This window comes from Lontra canadensis, unplaced genomic scaffold (assembly GCF_010015895.1).
Source record: "Lontra canadensis isolate GAN:19392208 unplaced genomic scaffold, GSC_riverotter_1.0 scaffold35, whole genome shotgun sequence".
Lineage (NCBI taxonomy): Eukaryota > Metazoa > Chordata > Mammalia > Carnivora > Mustelidae > Lontra > Lontra canadensis.
In genome coordinates this window covers 10,588,680-10,609,712 of record NW_022631029.1, presented here as the reverse complement: position 1 = coordinate 10,609,712, position 21,033 = coordinate 10,588,680, and the positions used below count along the sequence as shown (strand labels likewise).

At 40.4% G+C, this 21,033-nt stretch overlaps 1 protein-coding gene and 1 pseudogene across 21 annotated transcripts in view; both read left to right on the top strand.

Moving 5' to 3' along the window:
* The window catches only part of PBRM1 (polybromo 1), a 128,926-nt gene that overhangs the window by 67,611 nt on the left and 40,282 nt on the right, over positions 1-21,033 (top strand). For 18 of the 21 annotated variants that reach the window (XM_032868256.1, XM_032868255.1, XM_032868261.1 and 15 more), the window contains 4 exons: positions 2,862-3,073; positions 14,168-14,353; positions 15,260-15,417; positions 16,048-16,311. In XM_032868256.1, coding sequence (XP_032724147.1) covers positions 2,862-3,073; positions 14,168-14,353; positions 15,260-15,417; positions 16,048-16,311 — 820 coding nt within the window. The remainder of the gene's footprint in view (positions 1-2,861; positions 3,074-14,167; positions 14,354-15,259; positions 15,418-16,047; positions 16,312-21,033) is intronic. The other 3 variants (XM_032868268.1, XM_032868270.1, XM_032868257.1) reach the window with 1 other exon arrangement.
* LOC116874021 lies at positions 3,456-4,279 on the top strand (annotated as a pseudogene).

The following is a 21,033-nucleotide window of genomic DNA, read 5'->3' as shown; positions in this document are numbered from 1 at the left end:
TAAGTCCAACAATTGGGTTAGGACCTGTGCTTAGGGAAACATAATTCCAAGCATGAGACAACATATAACAACTTGCTATGTAGTAAAGATGGTGGAGTAGGAGCTCTGTGCTAGAGTTCTGAAAAGACCTGAGACATCGGGGGAAAGGAGAATGGGTGGGATATAGATAACACGAGTGGTTTGACTGAAGGCACAGGGTTAGAGAATGAATATGGTCTGTTCAAGAGATAGGGGAGTTGGGGTCGTATTGGAGAGGCGCTTGAGTGAGACATTTAGGAAACGGTCCTTAATGTTCAGCAGTGGAGATAGAAATGAATGAAAGAAAGGTGGGGAGACATCTTGCAGTCAAAATTTGCATTCTTTATTTTCACTTATTCAGCAAATGTTAATTGAGTGGCCAGCAGTTCTAACCATGTTCTAGATACTTGGGGTACATGAGTGCACAAGACACAAATTCTCTTTCATGGAGCTTAGACTTCATTTTTGTTCTCAGTTTTCTTAAATAGTCCTTAAGTCTAAAGTCGCTCCTCTCCTCCACTTCTGCCCCGCCCCCGTTCCATCTTGGGGTTAGGTCTGTGGGTCTTCCAAAACTGCATTTGACTCTTACAACATTAGCAACTTTGTTTATCTTTAATAGATGATGTGTCTGTTTTAAGAAATGAGCAGATTTGTATCTCTAGGAAATGAACTCTTTTCATTCTCCCATTGTTGACATGATTTGCTTTGGAAGGTAAGCCTTGAAGGTAGAGTCTTGGGTGCATTTATTTACATGAGGCAGTGAGGAGTTTCACCCTTGTCCCCAGAGTCTTTCAGAACTGAGGGAAGCTGTTCTTTATCTTTGTGAATGAGGGTCGTATTATGGCTGCTTATGGTACTTAAGCATAGCCCCGTGCTGCTCAGGCAGAGATGCATCATTTCAGTGAGTGATAAACCGTCGTTCTAGCTCTTTCACCAGTAATGAAGATGGATATCTCAAAAATACTAAGTTCATTAATTTAATGAAGCTCGTGGGCACTAGATTTCTATGTTGATCTCCAGCAGTGTTCATGCTTCTTTACACTCACCCCTCTTTACCACTGGCACTCAATATCACTTAGGATCTTACACCCTGAAATAGAAGGAGTCTGAAAGTTCCCTCAGGGGACAGCAGTCTCTCTGTCAGCAGTATTCAGTAACAGCACGGCACCGACTCATGCCAATCAGCCACTGGCTTCCCTCGTCTGCTGGCAGCATTCCTGAATTCAGTTCTCTGACCACCTTACAGAAAGGGGGACCCTTGGGAAGACAAGGACAAGGGAGGCACTAAGAGCTTCCTGTACTCTTAATTATTTCATTTTGCTGGATGTCTGCCTTTTAAAGATTACCCACCAGCTAAGGGGAAAAAGTTATTTTCTTTTTCCATCTTTAGTTTTTGTTCTTTTGCATGCAGGCAACACTGATCCTCTTAGATTAATACATTCTTCATATTCCTTTGTTGAAACAAAACAGGAAAGATAAGTCAGATGTTTAATGGCCGTGTACAGAACCTCGTTACTGAACAGCCTGACCTGATGGAATTGCACATCTGCCCTTTCAGTGTAACAGGGGTTACCAAAAGTGCATTTTCATTTTTAACTTTATACTTAAAATTGTAAGCTCTTATAAAATGAACTTTAACGTCAAGTGAACAATCTTAAGACATTTCTGTTCAGAAAACAGGCATCAAAATAATATCAGAGGAGTTTCTTCCCTTGACCAGTTTTATTTTTATTGCTTTCTACAAGTATTAGCATTTCTATAACCTAAAAAGATTTTTTAAACCTTTCCAGAAACATTCATTTAGGTTGTTATTGGCAGTGTGTTTAGAGTGTTTGCCAGTTCACCTTTGCCGATGGGTAGAAGCATTCCGGAGTCTTCACTAACATTTGATGCTCTAGTGGTGGGTATCAGCAGGCAGCTGGCTGGGCTTGCTATGCCTACCCGTGTCCCCCAACCAGAATGTGTTCATAACTGCTGCTAGACTTTGTGGTTACTTTGTGAATCATTTTTCAGACCCTCGTATTCCTAGTTAATAGAATTACATTTAAGCCATCCTCAGACCACCGTGGATTAGAGATAGTAAAAAAAATTTCTAGTCTAAATTCTGAAGCTGATTTTACCCAGTCCTCTCCTCTCATTCTGTAAATGAGGAAAGCGTCTTTAAAAAGGTTTCAGTGTGGCAGATCATTTTTTCCCCATCTTTCACTATGTTGCCTCTGCTGGTTCCCCAACATTTTGTAGTCATTTCTGGGAAACTGACATGACCACTGACTCTGAGGTTTGTAACCATTATAGGATGGATGCCCTCATGACTTTGCAGTTTAGGGTCAAATATTTGCTGGGGCCTATCAGCCTAGGCAAGCATGATAGAGATTCAAAGAGAAGAAAATGGACGTTGCCTAGATCTTTTGTCAATACTTTATATAATGTGTGGGTCCCTCAATTAAGAGAAAGTAAAAATTAATCCAAGGAATAGAGACAAGTAAGTGTCGTAAGGGGTGTGGAACTCAGAGTAGTCCTTGATCATGGCAGCCCCCTTCTGTGGCAAGAATCAACAGATGCGTGCGCCTTGTTTTTCCCCAGAAAACTGTGTGAGGCCTTTTCTTTTACGTGAGCTGTATAAGAAGTGAGCCTTAAGAAAGAGAAAACTGGTGGGTACGAGGCTTGCTGAGGTAAAATGGCACTTCACATTGTTCTAAAACTTTCAAGGAGATACCCTCTGTATAGAAGTACCATTATATCCATTAGCGTGTTACAGAAGCATTAGGTAGGGTCCTCCATGTAGCCAAGGTGTGGGAAGGAAGCAGCTTGTGTGTCAACAGGTACTCTTGATGTCCTTGTAGGACAGACTCCGAAATCTATGAGGATGCGGTAGAGCTACAGCAGTTTTTTATTAAAATCCGTGACGAACTCTGCAAAAACGGAGAGATCCTGCTTTCACCAGCACTCAGCTATACCACAAAGCATTTGCATAATGATGTGGAGAAAGAGAAGAAGGAAAAATTGCCAAAAGAACTAGAGGAGGATAAACTAAAACGAGAAGAAGAAAAAAGAGGTTGGTTTCTTTTCATTTTATTAAATATGAAGAAATATTTTACTCTGTTCTAGTTCTGGCTCTCCGAGCCAGCTGTGCGGATGAATCCTGTCTATGTGAATGTTGACTCTTTCAGAATGGACATGTTGAAATAGAAATGCTTTTGTCGTCCTCGGTTTGATCAGACTATTAACAATTGAAGTGCTGTGTGACACAGCTGTGGGTCCTAGTATTTCAGGAACGGTCAGTTAGCTCACAGGAGTGGAGCTCACCAGGTCAAAATACTATTGGCAGAAGAAGCCTGGGGACCTGCTTGGAGCTGGGGAGCATTCTCAGCAGTGAGTGCGTCAAGATTCTGCCCTGTCATGAAGCAGGACGGCTTTCCTCCTGCAGATTTGGGCCAGGGGAGATGATATTTTGGTTGAACCACAATACTAGGAGGAAATTTTTATTTTCATTGTATCAGCCCCAAAATGTTACTTTGAGTTACTTGCTAGAATTTAGAAATATTTTGACAGTGGCAGCTTTTATTAGAAATTTGATCATTTCTGGACTTGCTAGAGTCACTGTCATGGCCAGCCTGCTGGCCCTGCAGCCAGTGGTGCTGCTGGTGGCACCAGCATGGGGCTGGGGCAGCCAGGACCACCGGGACTGGAACACGACTGCACCACTGCCCCCAGGATGCAGAGCACTAGGCTCACTTCGTTGATATACATCTGTGACTGGGACGTACTGGCCGCACTCTCCACGGAGGAGGCGGTGCACGTCTAGGCCTTGGTTGATGTCTTCTCGCTCAGCACTGGACCCCCAGGCATGGGCAGCAGCGTGCCCTACTTCTGCCTGAGCCCACTGCAGCAGTCGGTGGGCGGCCGGCAGGAGAATCCACATGCTACAATGACCATGTCTTTGGCATAGACTAACTTCTGCAGGAAGCATGTATTTGATCCCCAAAGTCCCCTCTCTGCTCACATAATACTGTCAGGAACTGTTACTAGTGTGAATGAGATGGAAATGGACTTCGCCAGGCATTCACTGTTCATCCAGTACCCTGAGATGAAAACCTGGCCTTCCAGCCATAATTGGTTATTTGCTAAGGTGAGTTTAACCAGTGTCTGGATCCTGGACCACTTTGGTGGACCAAAAGTAGTGACACCCAAAAATACTAGAGTGTCACATTTTAGTGAAATAGAATGCAGCAGATTTAACAGCACCAATGAGCTTGCTTAGGATGGTTTATACAGACTTTAATTAAGGGCTTAATGTTTGTCTGTGGAACACTTCCTACGTTAACCAGTTTTCTTTCACATGCTGGTTTATTTGCTTGCTTGCTTACTTGTTTACAAAGTGGAGTTGGACTGTTACTGGATTTCTTGGAAGATGTGGTTGTTAGGTTTTTTTCATATTTTGAAGCCATTTTCATAGAGGTATATCTTTCATTATAAGTATTTTTCCTTATAGTTTTCCAGTGGTGCTCCTTTGAAGAGGAGCCAGTGCCAGATTCAGATTGCCGCTTGGCATTTGAAGGTACTCGAAGATGTGTCCTTAATTTCCGGAAGCCACTATGCTAGAGAGAGGGCCTACCTCATCCACGGCCGCACCTGCACTGCCCAAGCCCATGCACCTGCGTATGTGTGGCCGAGACACACATAGAACTTTATCCTCGTGGTCCATCTGTGTCTAACAGGCCTGTGTGGTATTGATCCAACATGGGACAAAACCATTTCTTACAAAGAACTTCTCTTTTCTCTTTTCAAATCTAGAGTATAAATGACCTAGAGGAAAAGAAGCTCAAAAAACGTTTCCTGAATTCGATTTCCCCACCTAAATGGACACAGTATAATCAGTGTCCTCACTCAAAGCATATATATACACACATGTACACTTTATACTATTTTCTATTTTGCCTCCAAATGGGCTTGCAAAAGAAATAAGAAGGATGCAGGGAATTTTGTGTAAGTCATTTCTGGGGTTCTTTTGTAAGTAAAGTTTACTGGACATGGACCAGAGTAAAAACCCCCTGCTCCCAAGTGCACTCAGTAGCTTTTTAAGCAGTGCTGCCCTCAGCAGTGGCCTAAGGCTTCCTCAACTGCTGTAAATCTTTAAATAGCTCCCGTGCTGTTACTGCCTAAATGAGGTCATCAGGAAGAAGATAACATGATTTAAAAAAAAAGCACATTTCTTTGGAAAAGAAGAAACCATTTAGTTTTATTACCTGTATACATGATTTCAGGAAATGTTACAAGGTCATGAAGAGATGTATCAGGAACCAAGCTGCTGAATCCTTAAATGGATAAGAGGAAGGATGTGGAGTACTAGTCGTTATGTTTTGAAAACTACTAAGTGAACTAATGTTTTTTGGGTTGTTTTTTTTTTTTTTTAAGATTTTATTTATTTATTTGACAGAGTGAGCAAGTACAAGCGGGGGAGTGGCAGGCAGAGGGAGAAACAGGCTCCCAGCTGGGCAGAGAGCCGGTGTGGGACTCAGTCCCAGGACCCTGGGATCATGACCTGAGCTGAAGGCAGATGCTCAACTGAATGAGCCACCCAGGCATCCTAAAGTGAACTTCCTTAAAATCCAGCAAACAGCTTCCCTTTAAGAAAAATGATTTAGGGGTGCCTGGATGGCTCCATTGGTTAAGACTTTTGACCTTGGCTCAGGTCATGATCTCAGGGTTGTGGAATCGAGCCCTAGTTCAGGTTTAGTGAGGAGTCTGCTTGAGATTCTCCCTCTTCCTCTGCCCCTCCCCCTGCTTGCTCTCACTCTCTTAAAAAAAAAAAAAAAAAGAAAAAGAAAAAAGATTTCTATTAAACTTGGTAAAATTGGTTTTTTACTCAAAATAATTAAAATCATTATTTTACTGAGGAAAGAAGAAATTTGATCATTTCTTACAAGGCTTTTATCATTATTCATTCTTTTCATGAGACAGGTAGCTACCTTTTCTGAGCATTATTGACACACAATGTTACATTAATTTCAGGTGTGTTTCTTATAGAGTTGAGTTCACATACATACCTAGGATTGTGATTTTCCAAGAGTTATGTTAGTCTTTCGCATCACATTTGCTTAGGGCTTTTCTTTCTGTAGGTAAGAAAACAAAATAAAATTGACTTAAAGCAAATTCTCATGCACAATGACATATGCAAAGAAGAGAAGGGAACCTGATTGGCAAGAATATTTACCACCATAAGGCTAGCCTCACAGAACCCAGCCACTTTGCCACCAGAGGGGATGTACTCATTTAGGATGGCGATAGTGTATGTGGTTGAGGGGTGTCTTTGCCAGCTAAAAGTGATCAGTACAGAGGTGAATGGGGTAAACCTGCAGCTTTGCTAGTCAAGATTACAGCTGAGGTTGAGGGATATCCTGGAAAGTAGCCATAGAAGGTCTGACACAGCTCTCACATACTCTTGGCTGACTGGAAAACTGTGCCCACGCACGCAAGATGAAAGAATCTAACGAAAAGCAAAATACAAGGGATACTTGAAAATTAATTACAACTTTGAATGTGTCCCCCAAGCCACATGCACATCAGTTAGCAGAAGGTGAGTCCTTACAAATTTGAGGTGTTTGAGGACAGTCTTCACCTAAATCATTGGCTGACCCTTGGCTAAGCAGACTTCGGTGCACACCTTCATTCCATGTGTCTTCGTATGCTTATGTTGAGAGTCTCAGAGGACAGAAGAGAAAGAAGGGAGGAGAAAAATACTTGCAATGGCTGTAAACTTCAAATTTGTTGGAAAACAGTAGCCCATGACTCTAAAAACACTAAGTAGACACGAGGAGAACCACCTCTAGTTACATCTGCTGAAAGAAAAATCTTGAGAACAATAGTATGATAATGGCTCCGAAGAAATAATGGAGGTCAGAAAGCAGTGACATGATACTCAAAGTGCTAAAAGGGACAAGAACTGAATAAACCAGTATAGCCAGTGAAACTATCCTTCAAAAATGAAGCTGAAATGAGACATTCCTAGATAAACAAAAACAGAATTCACTGCTGGCAGATCTTCTCTGTAAGAAATACCGAAGGAAGAGCTTCAGGCCAAAAGAAAACAGCACCAGATGGTTGGCTCGAATCCACAGGAAGGACTGAAGAGTAGTGGAAATGGTAAATTTGTGGGTAAATATAAAAGTCTGCCTATATTTTTTCACTTTTCTTCTCTCAGTTTCTTCCAAAAACATTAGGATTGTTTAAAGAAAAAGGTACAACCTCATTGTTAGGTTTACAGCATTTATAGAAGTGTTATATATGACAATAGTAGCACAAAGGAATGGAGCTCTTGGAGCAAAGCCGCACTAGTTAACAAAATCAAGTTAGGATCAACCTGAAGTAGATGGTGGTAAGTTACAGATGCATATTGTAATGCTACGAAAAACAAATAGCAGTAAAAACCCAACAGAGGAATTAAAGTGCTACCCTAGAAATACTTGCTTGGCACAAAAGAAGGCAGTAAAGAAGGAAAAAAGAAACAAAAAACATAAGACATGTAAAAAACAAATAACAAAGGGCAGACATGAATTCAGTCACATCAATAAGTAACTTATAGAGACGCCTGGGTCGCTCAGTCGTTAAGCGGCAGCCTTCAGCTCAGGTCATGATCCCGGGGTCCTGGGATCCAGCGCCCACATCAGGGTCCCTGCTCAGTGGGGAACCTGCTTCTCCTTCTCCCTCTGCAGCTCTCCCTGCTTGTACTCTCTTGCTCTCTCTGTCAAACAAATAAATAAAATCTTAAAAAAAAAAAAAGTAAGTTACATATTATGAGTAGACTAAACACTTGGATCAAATTGCAGACTGAATTTTATTTTATTTTATTTTTTTAAGACTTTATTTATTTATTTGACAGAGATCACAAGTAGGCAGAGAGAGAGAGGAGGAAGCAGGCTCCCCGCTGAGCAGAGAGCCCGATGCGGGGCTCGATCCCAGGATGCTGGGATCATGACCTGAGCCGAAGGCAGAGGCTTTAACCCACTGAGCCACCCAGGCACCCCTGCAGACTGAATTTTAAAATACCTAACTTTATGCTGGTCTGTAAAGGACTTGTTTTAGAGCCAAAGGCAAAAATAAGCTGAAAGGAAAAGAAGCGGGAATGATGTACTAGTGAGTTGGAGTGGCACCATCAATACCAAATGGACTTTTAAGAGAAGAACTATGACTGGAGACAAAGAGGGATACCTCATAGCGTTAAAAGGGTCAGGACATTGGAACATGTAGTATTTATAAATGTCTATACATCTAATAGTGGAGCCTCAAAATACATGAAGTAAAAACTGACAGAATTGAAAAGAGAAATAGTTTAATAATTATAGTCTCAGTACTCCTTCCTAAGCAATTAATGGACCAACTAGACTAAAAATCAGTATCTTTTCTCACCAGTTGATAGACCAACTAGCAAAAAGTACAAAAGACTGGAATAGCATTGCTGTGGACTGGAAATTTACGTTCCCCCAAAACTGATGTGTTGTAGCCTCCTCTCCAATGTGATGGTAATTGGAAGTAGGGCCTTTAGGAGGTAATTAGGTTTGGGTGTCGTTGTAGGGGTCGAGCCACCACGAGAGGACCGTTATAAGGGGATGAAGAACAAGTAGACGACTATTTGTGAACCAGAAAGTGAGCTTTCACCAGACACCAGATCTGCTGGCATCTTGATCTTGGATTTTCCGCCCTCCAGAACTAAGAAATGAATGTTGTTTAAGCTACCCTGGCTATGGTGGGTTTTTTACAGCAAGCTAAGACATGGACTGTCAACTGGCTTGATGGTTGACGTGTGAAACACTGCGCCCAGGGACTGTAGAATACACATTCTTGTCAAGCACACAGGCAACATTATCTCGGACCATACGTTAGGTCATGCAGCAAGTTTCAGAAGATTTAAAAGGATTGAAATCATACGAAGGTTTGCTCTCTGAACACAATGGGATTTAGACTAGAAATTAGCAACAAAGAAATCTGGAGAATCCCCAAATATTTGGAAATGAAGTGGTTCACCTCTAACCCATGGATCAAAGATGTTACAAGAACAATTAGAAAAATCTTGAATGGAATGCAATGTATGAAATGTATTTAATTATTAATTAAATGTATTAAATTAATGAAAATGATATGTTAAAATTTATGGGATATATCTAAAGCAGTTCATAGGAAGAAACTTATAACTTTAAATACATATGTTGAAAGGAGTAAAGATCTAAAATAGGTATGTTTCCACCTCAAGAAGTTAGGGGAAAAAAGCCAATCAAACCTGAAGTAAGTAGAGAAAATAATAAAAATCAGGATGGAAATCAGTTAAAGAGGAAACAGAAAATGCCAGTGCCATAATGGGTATGACATTTGGGACAATCCATGTTGTTTCTACTGACAAGATTTTGTATACTTAGGCTTTTTTTTTTTTTTTTAAGTTTTATCGACACTTCTTGGCAATGCAAAATTAGTAACAGCTGCTTCTTGAATTACTGTAAGACTGTTCTGAAAATGTGGCCTAGGCAAACAGCATCAGCATCACCTGAGAACTGATGAGGAATGCAAATTCTCAGGCTTTTGATCTCAGTTCAAGTCTTGATCTCAGCTCAGGTCTTGATTTCAGGGTTGTGAGCTTTCAGGCCCCACTTTGGGCTCCGTGCTGGGCGTGGTGCCTACTTAAAAAAAAGAAAGGAAAATTCTCTAGTCCCACTCCAGACCTATCAGTTCAGAAACTCGGAGGGTGGGACCCAACAGTCTATGTTTTAACAAGTCGTGTAGGTGGTTCTGATGCACACTCAGTTGTGGGAATCGCTGCTCTAAGGCTTTAGCTCTAGTGGAGGAGCAGGAGCTTATGACAGTACCTGCTGTCTTGCTTCTTGGTGGATTAGCAATGATACGTGAACCCACTAGGCAGCCTTGGTACTGACATTTTAAAAACTGTTGGTCACTGCCCTTGACTGATCCTTTGTCACGAGGAAATATTTCCAGCGACTTAATCTGTGAAAAAGGCTTGTGATAGAAAAACAGAGCCGCATAAAGAAAAAACACAGTAGGAGATGTTCATTCCTTTCCCATTGCTGTGCCTGTCTCAGGAGCCTACAGGCCTTTGCTGACAAGAGGAAAGGGAGCCCTGCTGCACAGAGCTGCTTTCTAAGGCTGCCAAGAGCAGCCCTGTTAACACTGGGTTTTTTTTGTCTTTTTTTTTAAGATTTTATTTATTTATTTGACAGAGATCACAAGTAGGCAAGAGAGGCAGGCAGAGAGAGAGGAAGGAAGCAGGCTCCCTGCTGAGCAGAGAGCCCGACATAGGGCTCGATTCCAGGACCCTGGGATCATGACCTGAGCCGAAGGCAAAGGCTTTAACCCACTGAGCCACCCAGGTGCCCCTATGTTGATGTTTTTTAAACATCAGCTCAGGGACTATATTTCCCAGTGGTGGGACTGGAAGTAGGTAAGAAGTGGTGCTTTGCCATACAATGTGAAGTCAGCACTAGAAGGACTGATAAGGAAGGGGGACCCAGAGGCTTATTGTAACTAGCCACGAGAAGACCGTAGTCTGCTTCAGATCACCCTGTGTCAGGTAACTCAATGAATATTAAAAAGACAGCAAACCGCCAGAAAGTAGGATAGTGGTTGTATATGTCAGTCAGCCCTCTATGTCTTTAAGCCATAAGAGGAGGTGTCTTAATAATGATGGAAATTAAGGGAAACTAGAAGATCTCACACACCCTGTTTTTATATGAAATGTCAAAACTAACCACTCATACAAGGGGAAGTAAGCAAAGGTAAGAGAACATGGAGGCCTTTCACTTTAACGTGGCAGACTGTACAGATGCCTACTGCTAGTATATCCCAAAACACCTCTAAGATGATGGAAAGGGGATTTTAAAGCAAAACAAAAGACATAAATGTAAACCATTCCCCTCCTCCAAAAAAAAATAAAAAAGAGAGAGAGAAGGAAAGCAACGGAGAAGGAGATGGTGGCAATGAGAGTTTGGGTAAGTTGCCCAAACTGACACTGACTTCCCTGCCAGCATCTGATGAAGAAGAGTAGTAAGCCTGCAGGTGAAAGCCATCCGCACCAGCTACGCCCGCAGATGGAGGTGTGAAAACAGCTGAAAGTCTACATTTAAAGGAGTTGAACCTCTGTTCCCTTCCCCAACCCTTTCAGTGATTGCCCTAAAGTGTCTAGACTGAGAGACAGCAGTTGTCTGAAAGGCTAGAGGTACAGTTCTGAGAGGATGTATTCTAAGTCGTGAGACCCCTTGCCCTTTAAACTTGTTAGCTCCGGCATGCCGGCAGTCACGCTTAGGGACAGATTTTTCTTTTGAGGGATGGGTCTGGCAAGGGGGAGAAAACTGTACATAGAGAACTTATAGGCAGTTTTGGTTTTTTTTTTTTTTAGCATTTTGCTAAATATATATTAATGTATCAAAGTAACTGGTGGTATAACTTAAGTTGACACAGTTATAGGTCAAAGTCATTCAGTTTTAAAATGTTTTTAATGACGGCAGAAAGGAAACATGTAGAGAAGGATTAGCAGATGAAGAAGAAAGCTCAGAGGCAATGGAACAACAAACAGAAAAGGAGAAAGATAACAAAGAGATCAGCCCAAGAGGCTTAGTTAGAATCCAAGTGATTGCAGGGCACAGTTCTGCCAGGCTTTCTGCCAGTATGTAACAAGGATCTCCTTTCCAGCAACATTTTCTTCATTTCCACTTGTGCCTTCTACTGCCAAGTCCTTAAGGTCCATTTCTCTGCCAGTCTATTCAAGGCTGCAGAGCGTTTTTCTCTTCTCAGAATTCTTCTGGTCTCTGTTCTTGTCCAATTCCAAAGTCACTTCCCTATTTTTTAGGTGTTTGTTACAGTAACACCCCTCTCCCAGGTATCAGAATCTCATCTAAATATTATCAGCTTTTTGTGCTCAAAAGTCCAAAATCTTATTATCTAAATCATTTAAATGTATGTAGATGGGTATGATCTCTCCTGGGACACAATTCCTCTCCATCTGTGGACCTATGAAACTAAAAAACAAGTTCTTTGCTCCTATAACATAGTGACGGCACATTGCATGGGATAATGAGAGACAGTCTCATTCAGAAAGGGAGAAATGGAAGGAGTCATTAGTTCCAAGCAATCTTGAAATCCAGCTGGGCAGAGTCATTAGAAATATTCCTCTGTGGCTCAGCAGTCTGCCCTCTGCATCATCATTTTTCATGAAAGGTAGCATATGTTTGCAGGTGAGCACTTTTATCAGCCTGTTTCCTGTCTCTAGAATTTTGGGGGTTTAACTAACACTCTTTCATTTTGTACTGTCTCTGTACCTTTCAATTCAGTTCACCATGTTCCTGCTGGTATATAATCTCAAGAACCTTGTGAATCCCTTGTCTATCTTATAGGGATTCATTTGACTAATCAAATACTAGATAACATTTTCCGCCAAAATTGGCAAAACTTTTTAGAAATGATGTGGGGCCACCTAGGTGGCTCAGTCAGTTAAGTGTCTGTCTTTGTCTTAGGTCATGATCCTGGGATCTTGGGATTGAGCCCCACATCAGGCTCCCTGCTCAGCAGGGCGTCTGTTTCTCCCTCGCCCTCTGCCCCTCCCCCCACTTGTGCTCCCTCTCTCTCAAATAAAATAATTTTTAAAGAATTATAATAGGAGGGGCGCCTGGGTGGCGCAGTGGGTTAAAGCCTCTGCCTTCGGCTCAGGTCATGATCTCAGGGTCCTGGGATCGAGACCTGCATTGGGCTCTCTGCTCTGAGAGGAGCCTGCTTCCCTCTCTCTCTGCCTGCCTCTCTGCCTACTTGTGATCTCTCTCTGTCAAATAGATAAATAAAATCTTTAAAAAATAAAAAAAAGAATTATAATAGGAGTGTTGGAGCAAGAATGGAGAAACAGACGCTTGTGGCTAGACAGTGAGGCACTAAAATTGGTATAGACTTTTGGGGTTGGTTTGAATATGCATTTTAAAAAATGTTTAAGGGGCACCTGGGTGGCTCAGTCAATTAAGCATCTGCCTTTAGCTCATGTCATGATCCAGGGGTCCCGGGATTGAGTCTTTGTCAGGCTCCCTGCTCAGCTGGGAGCCTGCTTCTTCCTCTCCCTCTTCTCCTCCCCCTTGCTTGGTGCTCTCTCTCTCTCACTGTCTCTCTCTCGCAGTCAAGTAAATAAATCTTTTTAAAAAAGCATTTAAAATGCTTTTTTCCAGCTGTTGCATTTATAGGAAATTATCATAAAGAAATAAAGATGTGAGCAAAGCTTTATCCTCAAAAGCACAAAACACTGGGGTGTCTCCTGGTTGGCTCAGTCAATGGAGCGTGCCACTCTCGATCTCGGGGTTGTGAATTCAAGCCCCATGTTGACTGTAGAGATTACTCAAAAATAAAATCTAAAAAAGAAAAAAAAAAAAACCTATGGTATTTGCAAATGATGGCTTGCATAGTAGCCATCAAAAAATATTACTTAGCAAAAATAAATCTCATTGAAGAGCATTAATCTTGGGAACTGCTCAGTGTATCTTTTTATCATTGTTATTATTATTTACTTATTTATTTTAAGTACTCTATATCCCCAAAATGTGCCTCGAACTCATGACCCCAGGATCAAGAGTCACATGTTCTTCTGACTAAGCCAGGCAGGTGCCCCTGTTCAGTGTATCTTCAGTGTAGACATACATAGTTTACATTATATTGTATGATACGCATATTCCATATTTTTTTCAACTCTAAGATTCCATTTTGACATACCCACATAATAACTATTGGGGGAAAAATTTTCAGAGGCACTGATAGAAGGGAAGTACATATGAGATTTTTTCCAGGACTGCATGATTTACAGGTAAGCTGTTTTCTTCTTTATACCTTTCTTTATCATCCAGAATGACACACTGAGCATATATTATTAACATGGTTATTTTAATTGTGTAGGTCCTTTGTTTATTTGTGCATTTACTTAAATTAATGACAGTTGGTTGTAACTCAAAAAGGCAAGTTTGTGTAAAGGCTCTTGGGAATACAGATATCATGCCGTCTGTCCTGAATCCTGCCCTTGAAGGTCTAGGAAAGAATGAAACATATTGGTACATGTTGTTTGAATCCTACATCTGATCCCCACATCCCATTAATGGGAACCTTTTTGTCTTTTTCACCGAAGAAGCTGAAAAGAGTGAAGACTCCTCAGGCGCCGCAGGCCTCTCCGGCTTACACCGCACGTACAGCCAGGACTGCAGCTTTAAGAACAGCATGTACCATGTTGGAGACTACGTCTACGTGGAGCCCGCAGAGGCCGGCCTGCAGCCGCACATCGTCTGCATTGAGAGGCTTTGGGAAGATTCTGCTGGTAAGTTCGGTTTAAATCAAAGGGCAGATTGGTGAGCTGGGACTGTTTTACTTCTCCTTGGTCCTCAGGGAAGGAGATTGTAACTCAGACAGTTATGCCTTGCAACAGTAGTCGTTCTAAATTGTATCGGTAAATAGAAGTAAGCACCTGCTATGTGAAAAACGTCGGATCTAGCACTCTCCTGAGTGGCACAGTTGAGTCAAAGGAAATGCAGCTTCCTGAAGTGAGGTTGAGATTCATTCACTCAACTGCTGCTATTTCTTAAAAACACACAGTAACCCAGACTGTGGGATGGCAGAGCCTCACAAGAACTAAAGGCTCGTGTTTTACCCCTGGTAGAACCACTTCGGTACAAATCACAAATAAAAAGGAAATGATTATAGTGTGACATGTGTCTTGGCTTAGAATTTGATTTCAAAAAGGCGTCCTAGAACAGTTGCCTTTCACGTAAAACAGGGAGAACAAATAGGAGTTAATGAAGCCAGAAGCAGACGGAAACGTGATCTTAGGCAGTCCAGTTCCCTCAGCTGCTCCTCGTGAGATGCCTTTGTCTTCCTTCTCCTGAGTGCTCACTGTATCCCTTCTATGCTTTGGATGCTCTGTCCTTACCAAAGCGCAGTCTGGAGTGTGTCCTGGCCCCAGCAGACTAGGGCAGGTCTCACCGCCTTCTTCATCCTATATATTATACATCCTTTAGTATGAGGGGGAATGTAGCATTTTTTAGGCCTCGTTATGCTTCATTACTTGAGAGTATCGTTTCTTCCAAGATAACGATTTTAAGACACTGTGGCCTAAAAAGCACATTGTTCAGGCCATGGCAGAATGGATGGAGATTTTGCTCATTTTGCAAGAATGTGTGATTTCTGTTAATGGTAATTTCCTCTCTGTCTCCCTTTTTGTTTTGAGGTGAAAAATGGTTGTATGGCTGTTGGTTTTATCGGCCAAATGAAACATTCCATCTAGCTACACGGAAATTTCTAGAAAAAGAAGTTTTTAAGAGTGACTATTATAATAAAGTTCCCGTTAGTAAAATTCTAGGAAAATGTGTGGTCATGTTTGTCAAGGTAAGAAACTCCTTAGTCTCCAAAGTACAAATCATTCCATGAAAATAAAATTTACAAACACAAAAAAAGTCGTATTTATAAATCAGACCCTTTCTTTTAAAATTTGAAATTTTTTAAAGCTGTGTCTATATGCCATTGTGTAAAGATTTAGGAGGAAATTAATCTGATCATGATGATGAAATACCACCATTTGCTTGCCTACACTGTATAGCTGTATGAAGTTCGCTTAAATTTTTTTATACTGCCAGGCTAATTTTTGAGGATGACGTTTTCTGGAAGATCATTAAAAATTGTCAGTGTGCTTTTTAGGTAATAAAGTATACCTTTTGTGTATCTATCTGATACAGGCACATTGAGCCCTGCCCAAAGCTTTTAGGAACATTATAGCTGTGTGAAATGCTAATATATTTTCAAAAAGGTAGTTGGTAAGCTAAAGGGTATATATTTAATAAGGCCCTTCTGTAGCAGGGAGAGGCTTGTACATTGCTAACCATTTACTGTTTGTTGTTAACTGTCAGAAAGTCTTAACAGGTTAGTGTTTGCTTGATTGATGTGTGGTTTTGTTTTTTTTTGGTTGACTGGTTTCCAGAACATTCACCTAACTAATAATCTTATTCTTATATCTCCCAGGAATACTTCAAATTATGCCCAGAAAACTTTAGAGATGAGGATGTTTTTGTCTGCGAATCACGGTATTCTGCCAAAACCAAATCTTTTAAGAAAATTAAACTGTGGACCATGCCCATCAGTTCAGTGAGGTTTGTCCCTCGGGATGTGCCCTTGCCTGTGGTCCGAGTGGCGTCTGTATTTGCAAATGCAGATAAAGGGGATGACGAGAAGAACACAGACAACTCAGAGGACAGTCGAACTGAAGACAATTTTAACTTGGAAAAGGTATGTAGTTAAAAGCCACACAGAAAAGGATTTTGCATTTCAAAATACCTATTCCAGAAAATAAATGAATAAAGTATTCAAATGCAGAATGAAAAAGAGTAACAACATAAAACCTTAGCCAAACAGAAGGGAGCTGTAGGACAGAAATTAATGCTTAGGAAACAACAGTAGAATTGAAAAATAGAATTTAAAACTGAATCCAAGTGCTGATCCTTGGACAAGTCCAATGAGATATACTGTCAACTATCCTAATAAAAAAAGAAGGCAGTTAAGCTCAGACATACAAATGGGGAAGAAATTTAAAGACTTACACATTTCTGTTAATAAATTTGAAAGCCTGAATAAAATGAATAATTTTCTAGGACACTAAAAATTACTAAAGAATCAAGAAGAGAGGTAACACATAAGTGGACAACAAGAAGAAATTTTTCCAAAATGTTCTGAGAGCTAATCAGAGTACTCAGGTCAGATAATTCCATGGGTGAATTCTTTTAACCCTTTAAGAGACCTATAGTTATAGTACTATTAAAATTATTTCAAAGCGTGGAGAACAAAGAAGACTTCCCAGTTTATTTTACAAAACCAGAATAACCTTAATTCCAAAGCCTGACAAAATTAAAACAGAAAAGCTGCAATTGAGCCTAACGGATGAATGTTGATGCAGAAAATTCTTGGAGAAAGTGTATTTTTATTTATAAGTGAAACCAAGTTAGTTATTTAAGAACAATATGACCTAGTAGGTGGGAGTTCATTCTAGAAATGCAGGAGTTGGTCAAAATTAGGAAAATTTAGTAATACACTTCATTATATTATTAGATCAAAGGAGAAATTATTTGATAAAGTATAGTAACTGTCTTCATTTAAGTTTTAGACGGGTATTTCCTCAAAGCTATTTTTTAAAGTTATGTTTGTTTCTCATGACTGAAGCCTGCTTGCTCTACTATTATCTATATTTTTCTGAAAGTAGCCAATGAAGACAAACAAAAATAGTAAAAATACTAACAGTTAAGTGGCAAAACCTTTTTGCAGATCATGGGGGAACAATTAACTAGTTTTGAAAAACAATTCAACAAATAGAGATTTCAAAATCCATATACAAGTCAATAGCTTTCTTACATAAACAAAACAATAATCCACAAGAGTTTTGAAAGAAAGGTGAAAATGTTGAATATACTTTAGCAACTATTAGGAAAATCATGTAGAAGATAATATCTGATTCACCTTAACAAAATACATTAAGAAATAACCTTGAAAGGAATATTTGGAACTTACGGGAAGAGAAACCGTCTACTCACGGACATAAAAGACTTGGATAAATTTTTTTCAGAACTTGACGAAATGGGGTGTCTGGGTGGCTCAGTTGGTTAAGTGTCTGACTTCAGCTCAGGGTCATGATCTCAGGTCCTGGGATCGAGTGTTGGGCTTCCTGCTCAGCAGGGAATCTGCTTCTCCCTCCCTTCCTGCGCCTTCCCACCACTCATGCACACTCACTTGCTCTCTCTCTCTCTCAAATAAATAAAATCTTGGAAGAAAAAAATAGAATTTGACAGAATTATTCTGGCTTTCTCATGTAAGAATAAACATGCAGCAGTCACCAGGAAAAGAAGGAGGAAAATAGTAATCAAAGTTCTTTGCCTTGCCAGGTGTTATTCTGTTTTTATATATATATAAAACAAAACATTTTTTTGTTTTTTTTTTTTTAAGATTTTATTTATTTATTTGACAGAGAGATATCACAAGTAGGCAGAGAGGCAGGCAGGGGTTGGGGAGTAGCAGGCTCCCTGCCTTCTCTCTGCTGAGCAGAGAGCCCGATGCGGGACTCGATCCCAGGACCCTAAGATCATGACCGGAGCCAAAGGCAGAGGCTTAACCCACTGAGCCACTCAGGCGCCCATATATAAAACTTTTCTTTATTTAGCTAATCTCTGTATCCAAACATGAGGCTTGAACTCATGACCCCAAGATCAAGAATTGCATGCTCTTGCAGCTGAGCCAGCCAGGAGATCCTGTATATTTTGTATTTATAAAAAATTGAGGTATTCCAGTCAGTGGAAGGAATAGACTTTTCACAGTTAAAATCCAGTATATAAAGGTAGTATTTTAAATCAGCAGGAAAGGATGGAATCAAATAATACTGGGAAAACTGGTAGCCATTTGAAAAAGAAAAAAAGAAAAGAAGCCATCTGAACTCTCATTCACGTCATATTCCAAAAAGTAATAATACCAAAACCAAAAGCAAAATGAAAGAAACAGTACCAGTTGCTAACATAGGCAGATTTATTATTATTTACCTATATTCTTTATTTATAAGGTTGGAGTGAGTCCTTTCTATGCATGATATGAAACCCAGGAGGCATTAAAGTGGGGGAAAAGTTTTCAGGACAGCCATTTTTTAATGCAAAAAGCTTTTAGAAATCTGGGAAAGAAGTGACACTAGGAAAATGGCAAAGGACTAAATAGATCATTTTATAGAGGGGAGACAGCCCCAAAAAAGTAAGAAAATATGTTAATCTAATACTTTTTAAAAGCCTTGACAGGTTGGCAAGAGTTCTGAAGATAGCTAATGTTGATAACACCTGCTGTGGGTGTGAGGCAGGACACTTCTCTCCCATCCGTGGCATTCCCCTTGACCCAGCATCCATTTGATACCAGGGAATGTGGTCCAACTCAGTACTCAGGTGCACCGAAGGCTTCTCCACAAGGGGCGCCATCAGTGTTATTTGTAAAAGCAAAAACCCTTGGCCAGACCCAAATGTCTATGAATAGGAGTTGAGTAAAGTGTCAGACATCCAAAGCTTGCAAACTTTGTAGCCAGTAAGCACAGTGAGGTAGCTCTATATATGGCACTCAGAAGATTGTCCAAGTCACGTGGTAAGAACATGCTCATAACTAAAGGTGGCAGAATGGGATCTGGTTCCATTATTATTCAAAACAACTCAAACTGTATGTTTACAGGCACGACTGTAAAAGCAATGTGGAGAATTGCTGTGTGTACGACCATAAAAGCAATGTGGAGAACTGCTGTGTGCTGAACCGGGTGTTTATCTCCGGGGTTGGATCACAGAAGATTGCCTTTTAAGTTTTACATGCTCTAATGTTTGAATTGTTGCCCACAGATACATTTCTTTTATATAATCAAAAAAGATAAAGCCTTTTTTTTTTTTTTTAGATTTTTTTTTTTTTAATTTATTTATTTGTCAGAGTTCACAAGTAGGCAGAGAGGCAGGCAGAGGGGTGGGGGGAAGCAGACTCCCCACTGAGCAGAGAGCCCGATGAGGGGCTTGATCCCAGGACCCTGAGATCATGACCTGAGCCAAAGACAGAGGCTTAACCCACTGAGCCACCCAGGCTCCCCAAAAGATAAAGCTTTTAAGTTGTCAATATAAAAACTGGAAAAAACTGACATCTTTGTGTCTTAGAAAAGAAATCCATTTTAGTGTCCTAACAGTGTTACAAGAGAAAGGGAGCTTGGGAAAGAATGTGATATTTTTTACACTTTACCAATATGTTGGGAATCATAGAGACATTAATTTTGAAAGAATAAGAAATACCAATGGAAGCCAACATGGGAATTAACACAGATTTCTTACTAGAATTTGTAAGTCTCCAGGGTCCTCTCTGTGCACGTTTTTGTTTTTGTTTTTTTCTTTTGTCTCATCTTTATTTTAATACTGCCTGGCCAAAACAAGTCATTCCTGGAACTTTTTTTTTTTTTTTGATTCCTGGAACTTTTTAAAAGAATACTTTCAGCAGATAGAGCAGAGAGATTACTTTTAAAAATTTAAAAAAAAGAACTTCAGAATAGAACCCATTCCTAAAAGAAAAAGTTTTGTTTTTTTTTTTCAAGATTTTATTATTTGACACAGAGAGAGAGAGTGCACAGGTAAGGAGAGTAGAGGGAGGGGAAAAGCAGGCTCTCCACTGAGCAGGGAGCCCAATGTGAGCCTCAATCCCAGGACCCCAGGACCATGACCTGAGCTGAAGGCAGATGCTTAACTGACTGGGCCACCCAGGTGCCCAGAAAAAGTTATTCTTAATTTCAGAGCCTACTTCATAGTCCCCACTCCTGCAGGTTCCTCTCATCCATTATATGTATTATTTTCCAAGAAGACCATTTATATGTCACATTTGAAGTCATAACAAAGATTAAAACAAATCACTTGGACCTTCTGAAGGAGATTTTTTTTTCAGTTTGAAGTTTCACATATTCTCAGGAAGATGCAGTAGAAAATATTGGGGTTCTGTAGTTTCCTCAGCTTTTATATGTTTTGGAGTTAATATGTTTAAAACACCTCATGCTGTGCTGCTTTCTGCATCAGATCAGAACTTTTTCCTTTTTTTTTTTTAATATCTTTTTATTTGAGAGTGCTCTCAGGAGTGGGGGGAGGGACAGAGGCAGAGAGAGAAGCAAACTCCCCGCTGAGCACAGAGTCCAACACGGAGCTCCATCCCAGGACCCTGAATTCAATCATGACCTCAGCCAAAGTCAGATGCTTAACCAACTAAGCCACCCAGACTCTTCTTTTCTTTTCTTTTCTTTTTTTTTCTTCTTCTTTTTTTTTTTTTCCCAAAACCATAAAACAGCAATAACGAATGGGTGTTCAAGTGCTTTTCATAAGTCAGGCATTGTTCTGTGTGCTTAACTATGGAATGTGTCATTGGGGATTCCTAACAGCCCATCTGATGGTTGCACTGCCTTCATTTTACAGGTGACCTAAGAGG